General features: G+C 51.2%; 1 protein-coding gene across 2 annotated transcripts in view; it reads right to left on the bottom strand.

Annotated features, from left to right (window-relative positions):
* The window catches only part of TAF2 (TATA-box binding protein associated factor 2), a 202,378-nt gene that overhangs the window by 95,155 nt on the left and 81,918 nt on the right, over positions 1 to 25,305 (bottom strand). For both annotated transcript variants that reach the window (XM_069731811.1, XM_069731812.1), the window contains exons 16-18: positions 21,105 to 21,357; positions 17,416 to 17,556; positions 12,323 to 12,433 (exon numbers count right to left, since the gene is read on the bottom strand). In XM_069731811.1, coding sequence (XP_069587912.1) covers positions 12,323 to 12,433; positions 17,416 to 17,556; positions 21,105 to 21,357 — 505 coding nt within the window. The remainder of the gene's footprint in view (positions 1 to 12,322; positions 12,434 to 17,415; positions 17,557 to 21,104; positions 21,358 to 25,305) is intronic.

Genomic DNA, 25,305 nt, shown 5'->3' with positions numbered 1-25,305 from the left:
GTCCCGCAGCAATTTCGGGGTGAGTTGTTGCGGATTGCCCATGAGATCCCGCTAGCTGGACACTTGGAGATCAGCAAAACTAAGGCCCGGCTGTCTCAACACTTCTATTGGCCTAAGATGGGGACAGATGTGTCAAACTACTGCCGCTCCTGTATCACTTGTCAAAGAGTGGGGAAGGCGGGGCCTGCTATTAAGGCTCCTCTGATCCCGTTGCCAGTGATAGAGGAGCCTTTCCAGAGGATCGCGGTGGACATTGTGGGCCCGCTGGCCGTCCCCAGCAGCTCTGGAAAGCAATATATCCTTACTGTGGTAGACTACGCTACCCGGTACCCAGAGGCAGTAGCTCTGTCGTCAACTAGGGCAGATAAGGTGGCGGATGCCCTGTTGGCTATCTTTTTACGTGTAGGGTTTCCCAGGGAAATGCTTACTGATCAAGGGACCCAATTTAAGTCTCGCCTAATGGAGGCTCTCTGTAAGAGAATGCAGGTGAAGCACCTGGTATCGAGTGCGTATCACCCACAGACCAATGGCCTGTGTGAACGCTTCAATGGTACCCTCAAACAGATGCTACGCATGCTGGTTGAGACTCAAGGGCGCGACTTTGAGCGGTACCTCCCACACCTGCTGTTCGCTTACCGAGAGGTTCCGCAGGCCTCGACGGGGTTCTCCCCCTTCGAGCTCCTGTACGGCAGGCGAGTCCGGGGACCCCTTGGGTTGGTAAGAGAATCCTGGGAAGAGGAGCCGAACCCTTCTGAAGTGTCCATAGTGGAGTAGGTCATGCGCTTCCGTGACAAGATGCAGACCTTGACGCAGTTGGTGCATGACAACATGACGCAGGCTCAGGCTGATCAGAAGCACTGGTACGACCAGAACGCCCAGGAGCGGACCTACCACGTGGGTCAAAAGGTGTGGGTGCTGGTCCGCCAACAGCTCAACCCGGTCACTTACGTGGTCACGCTTGACCACGCTCGGGGTAGGCGAAAGGCCTTTCACGTCAACATGATGAAGGCTCATCACGAACGTGAACCTTTCGTCCTACCGGTCTGCAGCTTGCCCGAAGACGGTGAGGAAGACACCCTCCTGGACATGCTGGCCCAAGCCAAGGCCAATGGGTCCATCGAGGATGTGGAGGTAAGCGCCTCGTTAACTGAACCCCAGCGGGTGCAGTTGCAAACCACACTGGAACACTTACGGGTCGTGTTCTCCAACCGACCTGGGAGGACTGAGTTAGCAGTCCACGAGGTGGACACCGGGAATCACGCCCAACTACGGCGAACACCCTATCGAATCTCTGACCAGGTGCAGCAGATTATGCGCCAAGAGATCGATGAGATGTTACAGCTGGGGGTGATTCGACGGTCAAAGAGCGCGTGGGCATCACCTGTAGTTCTCGTGCCAAAGAAGGACCGGACCACCCGGTTCTGCGTGGACTACAGGGGGCTCAACGCCATCACAGCCTCGGATGCGCACCCAATGCCGCGCATCGAGGAGCTGCTTGAGAAGTTAGCTGGCGCAGATTACCTAACAATAATGGATCTGAGTCGAGGATACCGGCAGATTCCCCTGAGCCCGAGGCGCAGGAGAAGTCCGCCTTTATCACACCCTTTGGACTGTACGAGTCCACGGTCATGCCCTTCGGCATGAAGAATGCCCCTGCCACTTTCCAGCGGATGGTCAACCTCCTGCTTCAGGGACTGGAGAAGTACGCCGTGGCGTACTTGGATGACATTGCCATCTTCAGTTCCTCCTGGAAGGAACACCTGCAGCATCTCAAGGAGGTGCTCAGGCGAATTCACCAAGCAGGGCTGACTATCAAGCCGGGAAAGTGTCAGATGGGCAAGAGGGAGGTTCACTACCTGGGGCACCGGGTAGGCGGGAACACCCTGAAGCCAGAGCCTGACAAAGTGGGAGTGATCTGAACTGGCTCACTCCCGTGACCAAGAAACAGGTGATGTCCTTCCTGGGCACTGCAGGGTACTATAGGCGTATAGCACTATAGCAGCCTGGCAAAACCTTTGACGGACCTCACCAGGAAGAAGCTACCCCACATCGTCAACTGGACAGATGGCTGTGAGGGGGCCTTCCAGGCGTTGAAAACCGCACTGTGCAACGCCCCTGTGTTGAAAGCAGTCGACAGCAGTCGACCGTACTTGGTGCAGACCGAAGCCAGCGAGTTTGGCCTTGGTGCTGTGCTCAGCCAGGTTGACTCGGAGGACAAAGAGCACCCCGTGTTATACCTGAGCCGGAAGCTTTTGCCGAGGGAAGTGGCCTACTCCACCATCGAGAAGGAGTGCCTGGCCATAGTCTGGGCCCTGCAGCGCTTGCAGCCCTACTTGTACGGTCGCCCCTTCACTGTGGTGACCGACCACGACCCTCTGCGCTGTCTAAACGCCATGTGTGGAACCAACGGCAGGTTGCTACGCTGGAGCCTTGCCCTTCAGCAGTTTGACTTCACCATTGAACACAAAACGGGCAAAGAGCATGTGAATGCAGATGGACTCTCCCGCCAGGGTGAACCTACTGAGGTGCCCATGGAGGCATACCGTGGGGTACTGCCTCCCTAGCGCACACCAAAAGGGGGAGGTGTCACGATATGGTATGAAATATCATAAGTAGTTCTCTTGCTAGCCTGCGTGGGCTAAGCCCCCCTTCTTGGAGTGATGCTGCAGCAGTTTGTAGCTGCAAATTCCTGGCTTTCCTTCTCAGAGAGTGTGGGGGTTAGGAGAGCCAAAAGTATTTACGACCGGCATTTCCTGTGTAAGCTCTTGTTCAGCTATAAGTGAAGTAGAAACTTCGAGGATCCATGAAAGATTCTTTGTTTAGTTTTTGTTAGATATTAGGCAAACGATTTAAGCTAGAAATACGAAAATATATATTCTTATTCTCACTCGGTGTATCTACCCATCCCGCGAAACACGGGCTTCTAACTCCATCTGGTAAAGAAGTAGGGATTTCTCTGTAAATATGTATCCCAGATAGGACATATTTGATCTCATTAGAATGCTCACGTAATAATCCGAGATGAATGATGGATTTGTTAGGACTATAACATGTTTTGTAGCGGAGTTATCGAAATTAGATATAGATTAGAAAAAATGAGTTAACTGAAGAGGTAGGAGGGACGAGGTGATCCAACCCCTTTCTGGGATGTTACCGGCTTAAGCTATAACTGTCTGCACACATCCCCAGCTTCTTGCTTGTCCTTTTTTTCCTGGAAGAGCTGAGTACATCCCATGAGCTGGGACGTATGGAAAACTGCCCTAGCCTGGGGGCCTGCCATGCGTTGAACATGTGAGTGTTATCTTTTCTCCTTTATTCCCTTTATGTTATAATTACCCGTGTACATATTTGCAATTGTCTCATTTGTAATATCTTTATAAAATATTTTTGATAAAGCACTGCCTAATTTTTTATGGGATATAATATTTAATATTAGTTCGTTCTCCTGTTCTAAACCGTACCCTAAGTCTTCTGAAGGGAAATACGCTACTGTTACTGTTGTGTTGGGTTAGCTTCGGACCCGTTTAATCGAAGCTGGTGGCAGCATACATTTTGTACTGGGTAGTTGGGTGGCATTATAGCGACTGCGGCGTTGATAATTATTGATCCTGCCTAAGTGGGAGTAGTTTATCGCGTCGCTGCAGCGTGCCCAATAGCCAGTACATAGCAGGCAGCCTTTCTGGCGACTAATTACCCAGGGTGCAGTACCTAATCTGACCTGAGAGTAAGGGGGGCGCCAGAGCTGCAAGTGTTAAGTGGAACTGAAAGCGGGATATACATAAATCCCTGCAGTTTGTGGTATATTGAAAGCAGTGGGATACCTAGAATAAGCCCCTGCTGTAAGCTAAGAGGTCAATAGCCTTGTGTGTGGGTTTTCATCACATCGTGGAGTGGAGGGATAACTAAGATAAGCCCCCTGCACATGTGATAGCCGTCTGTTGGCCTAAAGTCACCTCAATCCGTGACGTAGGGGTGACGGTCACGGTGTGAATCCTGACCAATTGGTGACAGCGGTCAGGGGAATAGTGACAGGGGGTGACAATGGTGGCAACTGGCATGAGACAGGGGGTGACAATGGTGGCTACTGGTACAAGGTGGTGGGTGACAATGGTGGATACTGGCATTAGGCGGCAGGTGACAATGGCGGCTACTGGTATAAGGTGGCGGGTGGCAATGGTGGATACTGGCATTAGGCGGCAGGTGACAATGGTGGCTACTGGCATTAGGCGGCAGGTGACAATGGTGGCTACTGGTATAAGGCGGCGGGTGACAATGGTGGTTACTGGCATTAGGCGGCACGTGACAATGGTGGCTACTGGCATGAGACAGGGAGTGACAATGGTGGCAACTGGCATGAGACGGGGTGACAGTGGTGGCTACTGGTATAAGGTGGTGGGTGACAATGGCGGCTACTGGCATTAGGCGGCAGGTGACAATGATGGTTACTGACATTAGGCGGAAGGTGACAATGGTGAATACTGGCATTAGGCGGAAGGTGACAATGGTGAATACTGGCATTAGGCGGCAGGTGACAATGGTGAATACTGGCATTAGGCGACAGGTGAAAATGGTGAATACTGGCATTAGGCGGCAGGTGACAATGGTGAATACTGGCATTAGGCGGCAGGTGACAATGGTGAATACTGGCATTAGGCGGCAGGTGACAATGGTGAATACTGGCATTAGGCGGCAGGTGACAATGGTGAATACTGGCATTAGGCGGCAGGTGACAATGGTGGATACTGGCATTAGGCGGCAGGTGACAATGGTGGATACTGGCAGGTGACAATGGTGGATACTGGCATTAGGCGGCAGGTGACAATGGTGGATACTGGCATTAGGCGGCAGGTGACAATGGTGGCTACTGGCATTAGGCGGCAGGTGACAATGGTGGCTACTGGCATTAGGCGGCAGGTGACAATGGTGGCTACTGGCATTAGGCGGCAGGTGACAATGGTGGCTACTGGCATTAGGCGGCAGGTGACAATGGTGGATACTGGCATTAGGCGGCAGGTGACAATGGTGGCTACTGGCATTAGGCGGCAGGTGACAATAGTGGCTACTGGCATTAGGCGGCAGGTGACAATGGTGAATACTGGCATTAGGCGGCAGGTGACAATGGTGAATACTGGCATTAGGCGGCAGGTGACAATGGTGAATACTGGCATTAGGCGGCAGGTGACAATGGTGGATACTGGCATTAGGCGGCAGGTGACAATGGTGGATACTGGCAGGTGACAATGGTGGATACTGGCATTAGGCGGCAGGTGACAATGGTGAATACTGGCATTAGGCGGCAGGTGACAATGGTGAATACTGGCATTAGGCGGCAGGTGACAATGGTGGATACTGGCATTAGGCGGCAGGTGACAATGGTGGATACTGGCAGGTGACAATGGTGGATACTGGCATTAGGCGGCAGGTGACAATGGTGGCTACTGGCATTAGGCGGCAGGTGACAATGGTGGCTACTGGCATTAGGCGGCAGGTGACAATGATGGCTACTGGCATTAGGCGGCAGGTGACAATGGTGGATACTGGCATTAGGCGGCAGGTGACAATGGTGGCTACTGGCATTAGGCGGCAGGTGACAATGGTGGCTACTGGCATTAGGCGGCAGGTGACAATGGTGGCTACTGGCATTAGGCGGCAGGTGACAATGGTGGATACTGGCATTAGGCGGCAGGTGACAATGGTGGATACTGGCATTAGGCGGCAGGTGACAATGGTGGCTACTGGCATTAGGCGGCAGGTGACAATGGTGGATACTGGCATTAGGCGGCAGGTGACAATGGTGGATACTGGCATTAGGCGGCAGGTGACAATGGTGGATACTGGCATTAGGCGGCAGGTGACAATGGTGGATACTGGCATGCAGCGGCAGGTGACAATGGTGGATACTGGCATTAGGCGGCAGGTGACAATGGTGGCTACTGGCATTAGGCGGCAGGTGACAATGGTGGCTACTGGCATTAGGCGGCAGGTGACAATGGTGGCAACTGGCATTAGGCGGCAGGTGACAATGGTGGCTACTGGCATTAGGCGGCAGGTGACAATGGTGGCTACTGGCATTAGGCGGCAGGTGACAATGGTGGATACTGGCATTAGGCGGCAGGTGACAATGGTGGCTACTGGCATTAGGCGGCAGGTGACAATGGTGGATACTGGCATTAGGCGGCAGGTGACAATGGTGGATACTGGCATTAGGCGGCAGGTGACAATGGTGGATACTGGCATTAGGCGGCAGGTGACAATGGTGGATACTGGCATTAGGCGGCAGGTGACAATGGTGGATACTGGCATGCAGCGGCAGGTGACAATGGTGGATACTGGCATTAGGCGGCAGGTGACAATGTTGGATACTGGCATGCAGGGCAGGATGAGACCCCGTTTATTGCAGACTCTGAACGCTGCGGTGACGGTTTGATAATGACACAAGGTGTCTGCAGTATTTCCACACATGTGATAACGGCCTGATATCCAGCAATGGCGAATTCTTGCAATTGTCGCAAATCTTCCCGCTTCTGAGAAACACAGAAGTCACAGCCATGTAATGATTTTAATGGCCGGTGACTAAATGTTGCCAAGAAGGGGAAGATCCTTCACCAAATATTTCATGTTGAGCTGCACACACCATCTACTAATGAGCGAAATAAAACATTTTTTTTCCTCTCAGTTGCAGAAATATTAGCATTCAAATATCGGCACCTAATGAGCTACTTGGAATTAACTAAAGTTATCAGATACTTTTCACTGGGGGCGTGTCCTTCTCCCTGCATGGTATCACTGGCGGCGTGTCCATCTCCCTGCATGTCATCACTGGGGGCGTGTCCTTCTCCCTGCATGTCTTCACTGGGGGGCGTGTCCTTCTCCCTGCATGTCATCACTGGGGGGCGTGTCCTTCTCTCTGCATGCTAACCCTGGGGGCGTGTCCTTCTCCCTGCATGCTATCACTGGGGGCGTGTCCATCTCCCTGCATGTCATCACTGGGGGGGCGTGTCCTTCTCCCTGCATGTCATAACTGGGGGCGTTTCCTTCTCCCTGCATTTCATCACTGGGGGGGGTGTCCTTCTCCCTGCAGTCATACCCAGGGGTCGGCAGCAGAGGGGGAGCGGAGCTGTGTAATCATACTCACCTGCTCCTGGCGCGGTCCCTGCACGTCCCTGGTTCTCCGACGCTGATAGCTTCTTCCTGTAGTGAGCGGTCACATGGTACTGCTCATTACAGTAATGAATATGGACCCGACTCCACTCCCATAGGGGTGGAGCCGCATATTCATTACTGTAATGAGCGGTACCATGTGACCGCTCACTACAGGAAGAAGCTGCCGGCGCCGGGGAACAGACATGCAGGGACCGCACTAGAAGCAGGTGAGTATAACGCAGTGTGCGATATTCACCTGTTCCCCGTTCCACTGTCAGCGCCGCTGTGTCTTCCGCGTTCACTGCAGTGACGCTCAGGTCAGAGGCCGCGATGATGCGATTAGTGCGCACCGCCCTCTGCCTGAACAGTCAGTGCAGAGGACGGGGAAGACACAGCGGCGCCCAGCGGTGGAACGGGGAGGGGCCTGGGCCAGGGGCCTGAGCGATGAGAGGTGAGTATGTGATTTTTTAAATTGCAGCAACAGCATATGGGGCAAATATCTGTATGGAGCATCTTATGGGGCTATGTACAGCGTTATATGGGGCAAATATCTGTATGGGGCCATGTGCAGCGTTATATGGGGAAAATATCTGTATGGGGCCATGTGCAGCATTATATGGGGAAAATATCTGTATGGGGCCATGTACAGCATTATATGAGGCAAACATCTGTATGGGGCCATGTGCAGCATTATATGGGGCAAATATCTGTATGGGGCCATGTGCAGCATTATATGGGGCAAATATCTGTATGGGGCCATGCACAGCATTATATGAAGCAAATATCTGTATGGGGCCATGTGCAGCATTATATGGGGCAAATATCTGTATGGGGCCATGTGCAGCATTATATGGGGCAAATATCTGTATGGGGCCATGTGCAGCATTATATGGGGCAAATATCTGTATGGGGCCATGTGCAGCATTATGTGAGGCAAATATCTGTATGGGGCCATGTGCAGCATTATATGGGGCAAATATCTGTATGGGGCCATGTACAGCATTATATGGGGCAAATATCTGTATGGGGCCATGTGCAGCATTATATGAGGCAAATATCTGTATGGGGCCATGTGCAGCATTATATGGGGCAAATATCTGTATGGGGCCATGCACAGCATTATATGAAGCAAATATCTGTATGGGGCCATGTGCAGCATTATATGGGGCAAATATCTGTATGGGGCCATGTGCAGCATTATGTGAGGCAAATATCTGTATGGGGCCATGTGCAGCATTATATGGGGCAAATATCTGTATGGGGCCATGAGCAGCATTATGTGAGGCAAATATCTGTATGGGGCCATGTGCAGCATTATATGGGGCAAATATCTGTATGGGGCCATGTACAGCATTATATGGGGCAAATATCTGTATGGGGCCATGTGCAGCATTATATGGGGCAAATATCTGTATGGGGCCATGCACAGCATTATATGAAGCAAATATCTGTATGGGGCCATGTACAGCATTATATGGGGCAAATATCTGTATGGGACCATGTGCAGCATTATGTGAGGCAAATATCTGTATGGGGCCATGTGCAGCATTATATGGGGCAAATATCTGTATGGGGCCATGTGCAGCATTATATGGGGCAAATATCTGTATGGGGCCATGTGCAGCATTATATGGGGCAAATATCTGTATGGGGCCATGAGCAGCATTATGTGAGGCAAATATCTGTATGGGGCCATGTGCAGCATTATATGGGGCAAATATCTGTATGGGGCCATGTACAGCATTATATGGGGCAAATATCTGTATGGGGCCATGTGCAGCATTATATGAGGCAAATATCTGTATGGGGCCATGTGCAGCATTATATGGGGCAAATATCTGTATGGGGCCATGTGCAGCATTATATGAGGCAAATATCTGTATGGGGCCATGTGCAGCATTATATGGGGCAAATATCTGTATGGGGCCATGTGCAGCATTATATGGGGCAAAAATCTGTATGGGGCCATGTGCAGCATTATATGGGGCAAATATCTGTATGGGGCCATGTGCAGCATTATATGGGGCAAATATCTGTATGGGGCCATGTGCAGCATTATATGGGGCAAATATCTGTATGGGGCCATGTACAGCATTATATGGGGCAAATATCTGTATGGGGCCATGTGCAGCATTATAAGAGGCAAATATCTGTATGGGGCCATGTGCAGCATTATATGGCGCAAATATCTGTATGGGGCCATGCACAGCATTATATGGGGCAAATATCTCTATGGAGCATATTATGGGGTCATAATCAAGATTTGTGCAGCATTATATGGGGCATATTTTAACATGGAGCATCTTATGGAGCCCCTCATAAACTGTATAGAGCATTACATGGGGCGTATTTTGTATGGAGCATCTTATGGAGCCCATCATGAACTGTATGGAGCATTATATGGGGCTCCTGATTCAATATGGATATTCAAAAACACTTAACCTACTGATGTCTTAATTAATTTTACTTTTATTGGTATCTATTTTTATTTTTGAAATTTACCGGTAGCTGCTGCATTTCCCACCCTAGGCTTATACTCGAGTCATTAAGTTTTCCCAGATTTTTGTGGCAAAATTAGGGGGGGGCGGCTTATACTCGAGTATATACCGTACAAACCGTTCCATAGCATTAGAAGAAGTATGCGGCACTCACCACTGCATTCCTGAAGAAGGCCCTTTATTCCAGAGGTCCCCAACTCCAGTCCTCAAGGCCCACCAACAGGTCATGTTTTCAAGATTTCCTTTGCATTGCACAGGTGATGCAATTATTACCTGGGCAAGACTAAGGAAATCCTGAAAACATGACATGTTGGTGGGCCTTGAGGACTGGAGTTGGGGACCCCTGCTTTATTCCATCAGCAGTTACAGGACATTAATGATGGATTGCAAGGTGCGGAGGCATGTGGGGAGAGACTGAGGAGGACGACGGCCTTTGTGTGTCTACGCTTCAACTGGTCCAGGTCCTTTATCTTTATTAAATTTATTAAAACCGTTTCCACTGCACGTGGATTAGTGGATTTTGTTAAAAAAAAAAAAAAAAAGCAACGGTTGCCTAAAAATTCTCTCCTACCTATCCGCCGAGGTTGGCACCCTAATCAAAGCTAAGAAGGGCCCCCACTAACCGATGACTGACCCTTAACCCCTTAGTGACAGACAAATTTTTTTTTAAATCTGACCAGTGTCACTTTATGTGGTAATAAGTCTGGAACGCTTCAACAAATCCCAGTGATTTTGAGATTGTTTTTTCGTGACACGTTATACTTTATGATAATTGTAAATTTAGGTCGATATTTTTTGTGTTTATTTATTAAAAAATATATCAGAAATTTTAAAAACAATTTTCAAAATTACCAATTTTCAAACTTTGAACCCTGTGCAGGGAACTGAATGTACGGTCTAGGATATAATAAGTAATTTTAGATTTTGCTTATTGCTTTTGGTACCTTTTCAAGGGTGCTTTATGTATTGTTTATTATATAATAAGGGAGTTACTTATACACTTTATTGAATATCTGGCCATGGTTCAAAGGTGAAGACAACCATCTATTTTTGAAAGGGTTTATATACTTACATTATCACGTTAAAAGCCCTTGAGCACTATAAGGGGTAGTGCAAGTATAGGAGTGGAGCTCTACGGTTTACATTAAAGCATTTATGCACTTTACTGAACATTTGGCTCTGCTTTAGAGGTGAAGATAACCATTCTTATCTTGGAAGGGTTGATATAATTACATCATTATATGTCATAAGAGCGTCTAGAGACCATTAGCGAGATCATATCCTTGGTTTCATTTGTGTGCATGTTGGGTAATATTGGTACAGGTTTAATAATAGGGGCCTGCAGGTATTCCAAGGGACAGCCGACGTTGAGTGGGGGTGCCACATTGAATTTTAGGGTGCCAACCTCCGCTGTCAGGAAGGCCAGCAGCTTATTAGGGCGTTTATCGGGGCAGCGTGAGGACAGTATCATTACACTGTCCATTTTCCCCTGGCAATATTCCATTGATCTAAACCTTTTGGGAGGTGCGATTTGCATTTGTTAAGAATTAAGAATTTTTCAAGGGAATTTTTAATCCTATTGTATTAAAAGTTACATTTTAAGAGTTGTTTTTACTTTTTGGGGTTTGAGCTTAATCACACCCATCACAATTGTTTTTTGGTTGAATCCCAGATATTGGGAAACCCCCAAAAGTGATACCATTTTAAAAACAGCACCCCCTGACATACTGAAAACTGCTGTTGGGTAGTTTATTAACCCTTCAGGTGCTTTTCAAGAATTAATACAAAGTGGAATAACAAATGAAAAATTGTATTTTTACCACCTAAATTGCTCTAACTTCTGAAGCAGGTTACAACAGCCGGCAGACTCTAAGGCCGCTATTTGGCCGTGAATTTCCACAGCAAACATCAGGACCACACAATCATGATCTGAGGGCATCAATGGGGATAAAGAGGGAGAAGCCACACTCTGTTAACCATTTATATGATGTAGTCACTATTGACAGCAGCATCTAAGGGGTTAAACAGATTTGGACGGTGACAACACTGATCATGGCTGATGCAGCAAGTTGTCATCTATAGTGGACAGCCGACAGCTGCTGGATTGTTACCTCTATGGGGAGGCTATTCTCTTATATCTCAGGTCAGTAAAAAGACGTATTGGCGGTCATTAAGTGGTTAATTTTCCTAGATGGCCCTAATAAATACCAATAAATTATTACATATCCATATCATGATAACTGTACACCAGGGAATAGGGATGGTCAGATAATTAGACACTGACGTCATAAATAATAGATATCAACAAATAGGGTTGATCCGACCATCGTCACCCTAGTCCCTGGTGTTCGGTTATCATGATATAGATATGTAATAATTTTTTGATATTTATTATGGCGTCATCGGTGAGCAGGGTGCCATTTCGCATTGATAAGGGTGCCAACCTCAGCGGATAGGTAGGGAAGCCATTTTAGGGGATTAACAGGGATATCCTTTCTCTCTTCTTTCAACTGATAGGTAACCCTCTCTTTTTTTAAAAAAAAATACAGCAATTTTGTTTTTTCGTCACGTGTGCAGTGGAAACGTTTTTAGCGAATGTAATAAAGTTATATGTTTTAACGGTAAAAATTAATCAGTTGAAATGGACTAAACACCTGCAGTCTTCTTGCAGACGCCCTTACCTTGTTTCTCCTGTTGTCGTTGTATTTAATGAGGTCTAGGATAAAGTAGAGGACTTCTTTGGGACATAAGTTGTGGATATCCCTCAGAAAAGCCATAGCAACCGGCATGGTCTGCAAAACAGAAGGAATAAAAGCTCAAAGCTCGAAAAAAAGATCTTATGGCAGGTTAGAGAGAGAGCAATAGTTACGAGGTGTCTGCGGGGTCAACATAGGGTTCATGAGGTTTCTACGAGTATATCAAGATGTTGAGGAAGAGGAGCCATCACCTATAAACAAGAGAGGTGACAACTAGAGATTGGTGGGGTCCGACAGCATGGACCTTCATTGACAGGCAGTTCAATGGTTGTCCCAGAATGGGGCATCAATGCACATGCCCAACCGCGACTCCATTCATTCTCTATGGGGCTGCCAAAAAAAGGAGAAGTTTTGCCACAGAGACAGGGTACCAGGGAGTGGAGGCATCTGCCAAAGAGACAGGGCAGCGGGGAGTGGAGGCTTCTGCCACAGAGACAGGGCGACAGGGAGTGGAGGCATCTGCAGCAGAGACAGGGCACCGGGGAGTGGAGGCATCTGCAGCAGAGACAGGGCACCGGGGAGTGGAGGCATCTGCAGCAGAGCCAGGGCACCGGGGAGTGGAGGCATCTGCAGCAGAGCCAGGGCACCGGGGAGTGGAGGCATCTGCAGCAGAGACAGGGCACCGGGGAGTGGAGGCATCTGCAGCAGAGACAGGGCACCGGGGAGTGGAGGCATCTGCAGCAGAGCCAGGGCACCGGGGAGTGGAGGAATCTGCAGCAGAGCCAGGGCACCGGGGAGTGGAGGCATCTGCAGCAGAGACAGGGCACCGGGGAGTGGAGGCATCTGCAGCAGAGCCAGGGCACCGGGGAGTGGAGGCATCTGCAGCAGAGACAGGGCACCGGGGAGAGGAGGCATCTGCAGCAGAGACAGGGCACCGGGGAGTGGAGGCATCTGCAGCAGAGACAGGGCACCGGGGAGTGGAGGCATCTGCAGCAGAGCCAGGGCACCGGGGAGTGGAGGCATCTGCAGCAGAGCCAGGGCACCGGGGAGTGGAGGCATCTGCAGCAGAGACAGGGCACCGGGGAGTGGAGGCATCTGCAGCAGAGACAGGGCACCGGGGAGTGGAGGCATCTGCAGCAGAGACAGGGCACCGGGGAGAGGAGGCATCTGCAGCAGAGACAGGGCACCGGGGAGTGGAGGCATCTGCAGCAGAGACAGGGCACCGGGGAGTGGAGGCATCTGCAGCAGAGACAGGGCACCGGGGAGAGGAGGCATCTGCCACAGAGACAGGGCACCGGGGAAAGGAGGCATCTGCCCCAGAGTCAGGGCACCGGGGAGAGGAGGCATCTGCCATAGAGACAGGGCACCGGGGAGTGGAGGCATCTGCAGCAGAGACAGGGCACCGGGGAGTGGAGGCATCTGCAGCAGAGACAGGGCACCGGGGAGTGGAGGCATCTGCAGCAGAGACAGGGCACCGGGTAGTGGAGGCATCTGCAGCAGAGACAGGGCACCGGGGAGAGGAGGCATCTGCAGCAGAGACAGGGCACCGGGGAGTGGAGGCATCTGCAGCAGAGACAGGGCACCGGGGAGAGGAGGCATCTGCCACAGAGACAGGGCAACGGGGAGAGGAGGCGTCTGCCCCAGAGTCAGGGCACCGGGGAGAGGAGGCATCTGCCAGAGAGACAGGGCACCGGGGAGTGGAGGCATCTGCAGCAGAGACAGGGCACCGGGGAGTGGAGGCATCTGCAGCAGAGACAGGGCACCGGGGGAGAGGAGGCATCTGCCACAGAGACAGGGCACCGGGGAGTGGAGGCATCTGCAGCAGAGACAGGGCACCAGGGAGTGGAGGCATCTGCAGCAGAGACAGGGCACCAGAGAGTGGAGGCTTCCGCCGCAGAGACAGGGCTCCGGGGAGTGGAGGCTTCCGCCGCAGAGACAGGGCACCGGGGAGTGGAGGCTTCCACTGCAGAGACCCCTGTCTCTGGCATCTGCAGCAGACACAGGGCACCGGGGAGAGGAGGCATCTGCCCCAGAGTCAGGGCACCGGGGAGAGGAGGCATCTGCCACAGAGACAGGGCACCGGGGAGTGGAGGCATCTGCAGCAGAGACAGGGCACCAGGGAGTGGAGGCATCTGCAGCAGAGACAGGGCACCAGAGAGTGGAGGGTTCCGCCGCAGAGACAGGGCACCGGGGAGTGGAGGCTTCCGCCGCAGAGACAGGGCACCGGGGAGTGGAGGCTTCTGCCGCAGAGACAGGGCACCGGGGAGTGGAGGCATCTGCCACAGAGACAGGGCACCGGGGAGTGGAGGCTTCCGCCGCAGAGACAGGGCACCGGGGAGTAGAGGCTTCCACCGCAGAGACAGGGCACCGGGGAGTGGAGGCATCTGCAGCAGAGACAGGGCACCGGGGAGTGGAGGCTTCCGCCGCAGAGACAGGGCACCGGGTAGTAGAGGCTTCCGCCGCAGAGACAGGGCACCGGGGAGAGGAGGCATCTGCCACAGAGACAGGGCACCGGGGAGTGAAGGCGTCTGCCGCAGAGACAGGGCACCGGGGAGTGGAGGCGTCTGCCGCAGAGACAAGGCTCTGGGGAGTGGAGGTGTCTACCAAAGAGACAGGGCACCGGGGAGTGGAGGCGTTTGCCGCAGAGACAGGGCATCGGGGAGAGGAGGCTTATACCACAGAGACAGGGCACCGGGGAGTGGAGGCGTCTACCACAGAGACAGGGCACCGGGGAGAGGAGGCTTCTGCCGTAGAGACAGGGCACCGGGGAGTGGAGGCGTCTACCACAGAGACAGGGCACCGGGGAGAGGAGGCTTCTGCCGCAGAGACAGGGTACTGGACAGGAGGTTTCAGCCGCAGACAGGCCACCGGGAGGGAGGTTTCAGCCGCAGACAGGGTACTGGACAGGAGGTTTCAGCCCCAGACAGGGCAGTGGGCGGGAGGTTTCAGCCGCAGACAGGTCACTGGGTGGGAGGTTTCAGCCGCAGACCGGGCACTGGGGAAGAGGTTTCAGCCACAGACAGGGCACCGGGGAAGAGGTTTCAGCTGCATACAGGGCACTGGGTGGGAGCTTTCAGCCACAGACCGGGCACTGGCGGGAGGTTTCAGCTGCAGACCAGGCACCGGGCGGGAGGATTCAGCCGCAGACAGGGTACTGGACAGGAGGTTTCAGCCGCAGACAGGCCACCGGGAGGGAGGTTTCAGCCGCAGACAGGGTACTGGACAGGAGGTTTCAGCCCCAGACAGGGCAGTGGGCGGGAGGTTTCAGCCGCAGACAGGTCACTGGGTGGGAGGTTTCAGCCGCAGACCGGGCACTGGGGAAGAGGTTTCAGCCACAGACAGGGCACCGGGGAAGAGGTTTCAGCTGCATACAGGGCACTGGGTGGGAGCTTTCAGCCACAGACCGGGCACTGGCGGGAGGTTTCAGCTGCAGACAGGGTACTGGACAGGAGGTTTCAGCCGCAGTCAGAGTACCGGGGGAGAGCTTTCAGCCGCAGACCGGGCACCGGGGAAGAGGTTTCAGCCGCAGACCGGGCACTGGGGAAGAGGTTTCAGCCGCAGACAGGGCACCGGGGAAGAGGTTTCAGCCGCAGACCAGGCACCGGGGAAGAGGTTTCAGCCGCAGACCGGGCACCGGGGAAGAGGTTTCAGCTGCATACAGGGCACTGGGTGGGAGCTTTCAGCCACAGACCGGGCACTGGCGGGAGGTTTCAGCTGCAGACAGGGTACTGGACAGGAGGTTTCAGCCGCAGTCAGAGTACCGGGGAAGAGGTTTCAGCCGCAGACCGGGCACTGGGGAAGAGGTTTCAGCCGCAGACAGGGCACCGGGGAAGAGGTTTCAGCCGCAGACCGGGCACTGGGGAAGAGGTTTCAGCCGCAGACAGGGCACCGGGGAAAAGGTTTCAGCCGCAGACTGCACCGGGCGGGAGCTTTCAGCCGCAGACAGGGCACCGGACGGTAGCTTTCAGCCGCAGACAGGGCACCGGGGAAGAGGTTTCAGCCGCAGACCGGGCACTGGGGAAGAGGTTTCAGCCGCAGACAGGGCACCGGGGAAGAGGTTTCAGCCGCAGACCGGGCACTGGGGAAGAGGTTTCAGCCGCAGACAGGGCACCGGGGAAAAGGTTTCAGCCGCAGACTGCACCGGGCGGGAGCTTTCAGCCGCAGACAGGGCACCGGACGGTAGCTTTCAGCAGCAGACAGGGCACCAGGGAAGAGGTTTCAGCCGCAGACAGGGAACCGGGCAGGTTTCAGCCACAGACAGGGCACTAGACGGGAGGTTTCAGCAGCAGGAAGGTAATGTGATAAGGGCAAACATAGCCTTTACAGTCATAAAATGCGCCAGATTTAGTGATTTATGTTGCTTGATGAATTATATCGGCAAAAGTAACAAGAAAAACAGCACTCACCCGATCCTTCTTTCAACATGTGGTTTTAATCGATAAAATTGGTTACATTGATATTTGCAGAGGTGCAGGAGTCAGGGGAGTATTTTCATAAACCATAAGACCTGTCGGACTATGGCCGTTTCACGCCTTGCTGGAGCTTCTATGGGTCCAATTTTATGGATTAAAACCACATCTTGAATGAAGGATCGGGTGAGTGCTGTTTTTCTTGTTACTTTTGCTGATATACTATACGTTATTTATGCATGCACCTCCCAGAACAGATCCGACAAGACTATTTATGAGGATTTGGGTTGAAATAACACACAGAATAAAGTGACGTGGTTTCTGGAATAACCCTTCTTTTTTTGAAAATGGTTGATAAATTAGTTTTCACAGCTTGTTGGTTAGTTGAACTGTGGCATAAAGTTGCACCACAATTCTGGTGCCTTTTGTGGCACTCAATGTTGTATTTTTCCCCAGAATTCTCACTCCTTTAACTTGATAAATCTCCCCCTTTGTGTTTCCTTTCCAAGATCTCTGCTTGCTTGCAGTGAATGAGAACATTAACGACATTGAAACGTCGTACTACTCACAGGAGCTAGGTGCAGGGTGCGGAGCTGGTGAAGATGGAGCGCGGCACTGACTAATGATCACCATAGGAAAAGAAAAAAAATTAAGTGCTGTCTCTGTCACCTTTTGAAGAAAATAGCTCTGGAAATTCATAAAGTTGTTGGTCTTCACGATGTTCGGGCAGCTCTTACAACAAAACATGCGGGTAAATAAGGACTTCATGGCTGGGGGTCCGGTCCACGTGCTCACCATCAAGTTAGCAATCTGGATTGAGACAAGAAATAAAACATTTAGATGTAGTATATTTATTGTACTCTCTTATTTGGCGCCGTCATATTCCACAGAGGTTCACAGTTATCAGCATCGTTGTCCCTATTGCGACATTGCAGTCCAGAAAATGGCATGTTTTATTTAATACGGAAACTAGGGTGCTTTATGGTTTGGCAGAGCCGTGCATGGCTGCCAGCAGTGATGTCTGAGCAGAAACTTCAAGACGTGCAAGCATAGAGTCACAGGGCAGGAATGGAACAAGCGCGTGTGCACTGACCTCTGCTGCAATGACAGGAGGCGAGCGGTCGCCGTACAAAGGTGTGAGCCTGCGCTCTGCTCCTGCACGGACGGCGTGTGCGCGCACGGCTGAGGCTGTCCGTTATGCAGTGCTCACTGTCAGACGACATACAGCGCGGAACGCCAATTCACACACAATAAAAGTTTGTTTCTGGACAGTAAAGGAAACAATCACTACACTAAAAGTTGTTACAGGGAAATGAAAAGAGGAAAGGGGAGGAAGCTTTTTCCCCTTCCCCTTTTCTTCCTCCCCTTTCCTCTTTTCATTTTCTTCTCTTCATTTGAGACTACACTGTTTCCAGCAGACTCTTTTGGACTTTAAGATTATTTATGTTTTTATTTATGCTTTTTTTTGTGTTCATTTATGAATGTTGGTTGCCAATTTTCTGACATGTCCTTTTTGTTAATTCTTAGAGATACTACTTATGGGTTTAGGTTAGTGCTTATACTGTTCTATGCATGTCATTCTCTGTAAAAAAAATAAAAATAAAAAACATCACCCCGACTTATGTCATCATTTGTTTATATTTCTTAGCAATGTTTGAAAAAGACCAGACGAGGTTGAAACGTTACTCGCTACTTAACATATTTACTGCTCAGCAATCTTGCATTATTTTGATTGTGGTGTAATTTCTTGCACAAGAATGAAATTTTTCACTTTACATCTACCTGAGTGTGGCTGATTGACTTTGTCTACCAACCCAGGCAGAGATTCTCAGGCTTCATCTGACCTCACGTCAACAGAGCAGCACCTTCTCTTCCACTCTGTCAAAGGGGCGCCACTACCAAAATCATGATGATGGACAGTCAGCTCCACGCAGTTAGTAAGTGGGGAGCAGAGGCAGAAGCATGGCAGATGAGAAAGAGCTGCTCTGCTGCATGAGATCAAATGAGGAGGGAGAAAGGCCGCCTGAGCCAGGAGAGACGGCCGCCTGAGCCAGGAGAGACGGCCGCCTGAGACAGGAAAGACGGCCGCCGAGCCAGGAGAGACCGCCGCCCGAGCCAGGAGAGAGGGCTGCCCGAGCCAGGAGAGAGGGCCGCCCGAGCCTGGAGAGAGGGCCGCCCGAGCCTGGAGAGACGGCCGCCCGAGCCTGGAGAGAGGGCCGCCCGAGCCAGGAGAGACGGCCGCCCGAGCCTGGAGAGAGGGCCGCCCGAGCCAGGAGAGACGGCCGCCCGAGCCAGGAGAGATCGACGCCCGAGCCAGGAGAGATCGACGCATGAGCCAGGAGAGTTCGACGCCCGAGCCAGGAGAGACGGCCGCCCGAGCCAGGAGAGATCGACGCCCGAGCCAGGAGAGATGGCCGCACAAGCCAGGAGAGACGGCCGCCCGAGCCAGGAGAGACGGCCGCCCGAGCCAGGAGACATGTCGCCGGCAAGAACAGGCAGGTACTTAGCTACTAATTGCTGGTAAGTACTTTGCGCCATGGAACGAAAAAAAAAAAAAAGTCCTTTCAACAAAGCCGATATTCATAAAACTGAAGGAGGAGGTTGGTGCTGAGGCCATTAAGACGTTCCCGAATACTGGAATTTGTTTGGTGCGCTGGGATTTGCCTATGTCATTGCCTAACACATCCCCAAAGGTTGCAAATTAGAAGGCTTGATTTCTGTGGCCATCCACTGCCCTGTCTGATGTCAGCATCACAACTGGAGGGCTGCCTTACAACTTGAAAGAACAAAAAAAGCAGTTGTGGGGCAAAAGGCATGGCTCCTTCCATCGTCAGGGAGCCCCTAAATTACACGGACGAGAAGTACAACACATGGGGGGGGACTGCTGATTCAAAATCTAATTGCAACAGTGTTTCTTAGAAATGGAAAAATATGTTGCTGCCATCTTATTTTAAATTATTTTTTTTTTACTTTTTTTTAATAAAAATTTTAGCTATTTTATAAAATCACAGACAATATAGACAAAAATGAAAAAATGCTGTGTGTGATAAAAGCTGTAACTTACACTTATCCTAGTCCACCAGCTACAACAAACCCAGGAAACCAAATTCCGGATCAATGCAAAACAATATTTTGAATTTTGCAAAGACCCCTCGTTTTACATACATTGCTGTATCCAGAGATAATAGCTGGTCTATCTTATTAAATTCTGGTACAGTCGGAAACTTGCTGCAGCAGCGTTCTTTTCCGACTTGTCAGTCTGGAGGTCGTCCATGTACCCCAAAATACACTCCAATGGCGTAAGAGGAACATTTTCCAAATAGACATGATTAATTATGTCGGATGCACCCTTCCTAAATGTTTCAGGTTCACAATACATCGAGGAGATCTGCAGAATGTGATCTGCACATTTAGGACTTATGGAGTCACCGCTCAGCCCTATATGAAGAAGCTAAGGCCTTGTATAAATCCGATAAAGTGCAGATGTGACAATCTGGGTCTCATTTAGTGAAGGGTGAAGACCATCTCCAAAATCTCTCTCCCTTATCTTGACTCCTGAAGTTCCTTCACCATCTGCCACTCTATAAATCTGGGTAATAGTGGGGGCTCAAAATGGCGTTATTCCCAAGCTTCTGAGATTAGACATGCCAAGCGTTTTTACGTTCCCCTCCTCCCAGCCACAAGGATGCTGCCAAAAAATACACCCAAGACTCTGTACCGCCAAACACTCATCATAAAGTCTCCTCAGCTGAGTTTTTGATATGAGGTGGATGCCGATTCCACATAAATTGTCAAAAAAATTGAGATAATTCCATGGAATCCACAGCGGAGAATTGTGTCGCATACGTAACAGCTGGGCCGTCCATACCATGGTAATAAGTTTTGTGCATCACGCTACGGACAGAGGGGGCCGGGACCCAACCTCCACCTTCTGTTTTCAGGTCATAATATTTTATATCCAATTTAAAAAGAGGGTGTCCCCTACCTTGACAAGCCCCTTTTAAATCAATGGATCCCCCTTATGAAAATAAACATAAAATACACTCACTTCCCATTCCTGCAACGTCGACGCTGGGGCTCCCGTGATATCGTGACCCCTGCATCCAATCAGTGGCTACGATTAGGCTACTTGGGACCCATGTTCTCAGGATTAGGGACCAAGTAACCCCTAGCGATCGTACATTTATCAACTATGCTGTGGACATGGTGGTAAACAGTAGACACAAAGGCGGATTTGAGTACGGTGATGGCTGCAGTAATCTACACATACGTGAACATTTTCCCATGCCCTTAGCTCCTATTGTTGTACATTAAGTATTACTAGCAGCCGGTGAATGAGAAGTTTTTCCGAATCTCACCTTGGCCAGGCAGAAGCACGCCATCATCCGGACTCGGTAGAAGCACTGCTCTTGCTCCAGGATGTCAGTCAGAGCGAGACGAGAGGCCGGGGTGGGGAAGGTTTCCAGCGCTAGAATGGACTCTTCTTGGGCCACCACATCCCTCTCGTAGCGGAGCTGATACTGCCACATAAAATCGGTCTGTTCAAACTCCACCTTCCTCAGCAACGACATGTCCGGATCAATCCGTATCCACAGTAATGGCGAGTCTGCACTACAGCAAGAAAAAAAAATATATAAAATATATAATTTGTGGACATTTGTCGGCATGTAAAAGTTTGGGCACCCCTGGTCAAAATTACTGTCATTGTGAACTGTTAAGCAATCTAACAGCAGCTTTGAGATATTCTATTAAAACTTAACTTTTACTAAACTGTTCTTAAATAATAGGGGTTTTTGTGTACTCACCGTAAAATCCTTTTCTCCGAGCCACTCATTGGGGGACACAGGACCATGGGTGTTATGCTGCTGTCACTAGGAGGCTGACACTAAGTTGAGACAAAAAGAGTTAGCTCCTCCCCTGCAGTGTACACCCTCATGCTGGCTTCCAGAGACCCAGTTCAGTGCAAAAGCAGTAGGAGATTAATGACGATATATTACATAACATTAGAGTATAACATGTCAGAGAAAGTCAAGAACCAAAAAGGTAACGAGCCGTAAGGCTAACAGGGTGGGTGCTGTGTCCCCCAATGAGTGACTCGGAGAAAAGGATTTTACGGTGAGTACACAAAAATCCCTATTTCTCCTTCGCCACATAGGGGGACACAGGACCATGGGACGTCCCAAAAGCAGTCCCTGGGTGGGAAACAATACAACCAAATAACTCCGTGTACCATCCGGCTATAAATGCGCAACGTCTGCCAAGGGCCACATCCGCAGAAGATTGAATGTGGACATTGCAGTGCCTTGTGAAAGTATGCAGGCTAGACCATGTTGCGGCCTTGCAAACCTGCTCCGCCGTTGCCTGGTGCCGGATGGTCCAGGAAGCACCCATTGACCGAGTAGAGTGTGCTCTAATCCCTGCCGGGATAGGACTGCCCCTGACCCGATAGGATTCTTGAATGGCTGAACGGATCCATCTGGCTATTGTGGCCTTAGACGCAGCTAACCCCTTTCTGTGACCCTCGGGGAGCACAAAGAGGGAGTCCGATTTGCGGAAAGGAGCAGTTCTAGAAATGTACCTCCTAAGGGCCCGAACCACATCCTGGGTGTGAAGGGCCTTTTCGACCCTATGTTTTGGCTGTGGGCAGAAGGAGGGAAGAATGATATCTTCATTAGGGTGGAAGGATGAAACCACCTTAGGGAGAAAAGCCGGAGATGGGCGTAGGACTACTTTGTCCTGGTGGAAGGAAAGGAAAGGCGCCTGGCAAGATAGTGCCGCCAACTCTGAGACCCGCCTGATAGATGTTACTGCCACAAGGAAGGCCACCTTCCAGGAGAGAACAATCAGCGGGACATCCTGCAAAGGTTCAAACGGAGATTCCTGAAGAACACTCAGAACCAAATTGAGATCCCAGGTTTCTAATGGCATTCTCTAGGGGGCTACCACATGGGAGACCCCTTGAATGAAGGTCCTGACTTGCAAGTTGGCAGCAATCTTACGTTGGAACAACACAGATAATGCTGAGATCTGACCTTTGAGGGAACTGAGCTCCAGGCCGGAATCCAAGCCAGACTGGAGAAAATCCAAAATGGAAGGAATTGAAAAAACAAGCAGAGGGCGACCGCGGAGCCTGCACCATGAGAAGCTTTTCCAGGTTCGGTGATAAATGCAAGCGGAAGATGCTTTGCGAGCGGTAAGCATGGTGGGAATGACCTGCTGGGAGAAACCAGCTTGAGTTAGAATCCAGGTTTCAACAGCCATGCCGTTAAACGTAGGGCCCCTGAGCTCTGGTGGTAGATCGGCCCTTGGCGAAGCAGATCTGGGCGGTCTGGTAACCGCCAGGGGACATCAGATACGAGTTGAACGAGCTCCGCGTACCATGCGCGACGTAGCCAATCCGGGGCGACAAGAATCACTGGAACCCCCTCCGTCTTGATTTTTCGGAACACTTTCGGCAGTAAGGGTAGCGGAGGAAACACATACGGGAGCTGGAACCGATGCCATGGGGATATCAGTGCGTCCACCCCGATGGCCTGGGGTTCCCGAGAACATGCTATGAAGTTGGGAACTTTGGCGTTCAGTCTGAGCGCCATCAGATCCACGTCCGGAGTTCCCCAGCGAAGGCAGATTTGCTGGAAAACCTCAGGATGGAGCTTCCACTCCCCCGAGGCGAGACCCTGACGGCTGAGAAAATCCGCTGCCCCGTTCTAGAGGCCCGGAATGTGCACTGCGGAAATGGTTGAGTGGTTGGCCTCGGCCCAACGGAGAATGTGGGAGACCTCCTGCAACGCTGCCCTGCTGCGGGTACCCCCTGGTGGTTTATGTACGCCACAGCTGTGACGTTGTCCGATTGAATTCGAATTGGGTGACCCGCGAGCAGGCAGTGAAAACGTCTCATGGCGAGTCTGATCGCTCGAATCTCCAAGATGTTTATGGGAAGTCTCGACTCCCGAATTGAACAACGCCCCTGGGCAGTGTGGTGCCGAAACACCGCTCCCCAACCGAGGAGACTGGTGTCGGTAGTTACCACCAGCCAGCGGATCGGGAGAAAAGACCTCCCCTGGAAGAGAGATGATGCAAGAGTCCACCATTTCAGGGCTTGCCTGATCCGTGGAGACAGAGGACATGGCCGATCGAGGGATAAGGGACTACTGTCCCAATTGTCCAGCAGAGCCTGTTGTAAGGGGCGGAGATGGAGTTGAGCAAAGGGAACCGCTTCTATTGCGGCCACCATCTTCCCCAGGATCCTCATTGCAAACCGAATGGACTGCGGACGAGGACGACAGAGCGTCCAAGCTCCCTGCTGAAGCTCTTGGGCCTTGGACAGAGGGAGCAGGACCAGCCACTTTGACGTGTCCAGGATCATGCCTAGGAAAGAGATCCTTCGGGTAGGAACGGGGGAGGACTTGTCCAAGTTAATTAACCAGCCCAGGCGCGAAAGAGAATCCAAGGTAATGTGGACGCTTGCTTCGCAGGCCTGATAAGACGGACCTTTTATCAGGAGGTCGTCTAAGTATGGCAACATGACCACTCCTCGAGAGTGAAGAATGGCCATGACAGCCGCCATGACCTTTGTGAATACCCTGGGCGCAGTGGCAAGGCCGAAGGGTAAGGCCGTGAATTGAAAATGGTCCTCTTCGATGGCGAAACGGAGGAACCTTTGATGTGGCGGGAAGATTGGGATATGAAGATAAGCATCTTTGATGTCTATTGATGCTAGGAACTCCCCTGTCTCCATTGAGGAAATGACTGACTGGAGGGACTCCATCCTGAAGTGCCGAACTTTTACGTACTTGTTTAGGAGATTCACGTCCAAAATAGGGCGCACAGCTCCGTCCTTTTTTGGAACGACGAAGAGGTTTGAATAAAAACCTCTGAATCTCTGGTGTTCTGGGACCGGAACAATGACCCCGTTTTGGCGGAGGGATTCGATGGCGCGGTAAAGTGCGCGAGATTGAGCCCCCGAACTTGGGAGACGAGAGGGGAAAAACCGTGCTGGAGGGGAGGCGGAGAATTCTATTTTGTAACCAGAAGACACAAGATCTCTGACCCATTCGTCGTGGACAACGGAAACCCAGACTTGTTGAAAAAGAAGCAAAAGTCCGCCTACTTTGCAGGTGTCGACTGGAATACTTCCCGAGTCATTGTGAAGGAAATCTGGCAGGCCTGGACCCTCTGGTTCTGGGTTGTCTAGGCTTTCCTCGCCAGGACTGATTCGGCCTGTATGAAGGTCGAGAGCCTCTGTCTGTGCGTGTAGATCGTTCTGATCTGGACGATGCTGTGGAGTTGGACCAGAATGGGCTACTGCGAAAGGGCCGAAAACGAAAATATTGTTGGCGCTGAAAGGCAGCTTTAGGCCTGTGTTGCGGGAGGAACTTGCTCTTCCAACCTGTAGCACCGGAAATAAGCTGGTCTAATTTTTCTCCAAAGAGACGTCCGCTGTGAAAGGGAAGGGAAATCAGAGACTTTTTTGAGGAGGAATCTGCGCGCCACTCTCTAAGCCAAATAGCTCTCCTAATGGTGATGGCGTTTGAAGCCGCAGTTGCCGCACAGTCCGCT

This window comes from Ranitomeya imitator, chromosome 6 (assembly GCF_032444005.1).
Source record: "Ranitomeya imitator isolate aRanImi1 chromosome 6, aRanImi1.pri, whole genome shotgun sequence".
Classification (NCBI taxonomy): domain Eukaryota; kingdom Metazoa; phylum Chordata; class Amphibia; order Anura; family Dendrobatidae; genus Ranitomeya; species Ranitomeya imitator.
The sequence above is the reverse complement of the archived record's forward strand: the minus strand, read 5'-3'. Positions and strand labels throughout refer to the sequence as shown.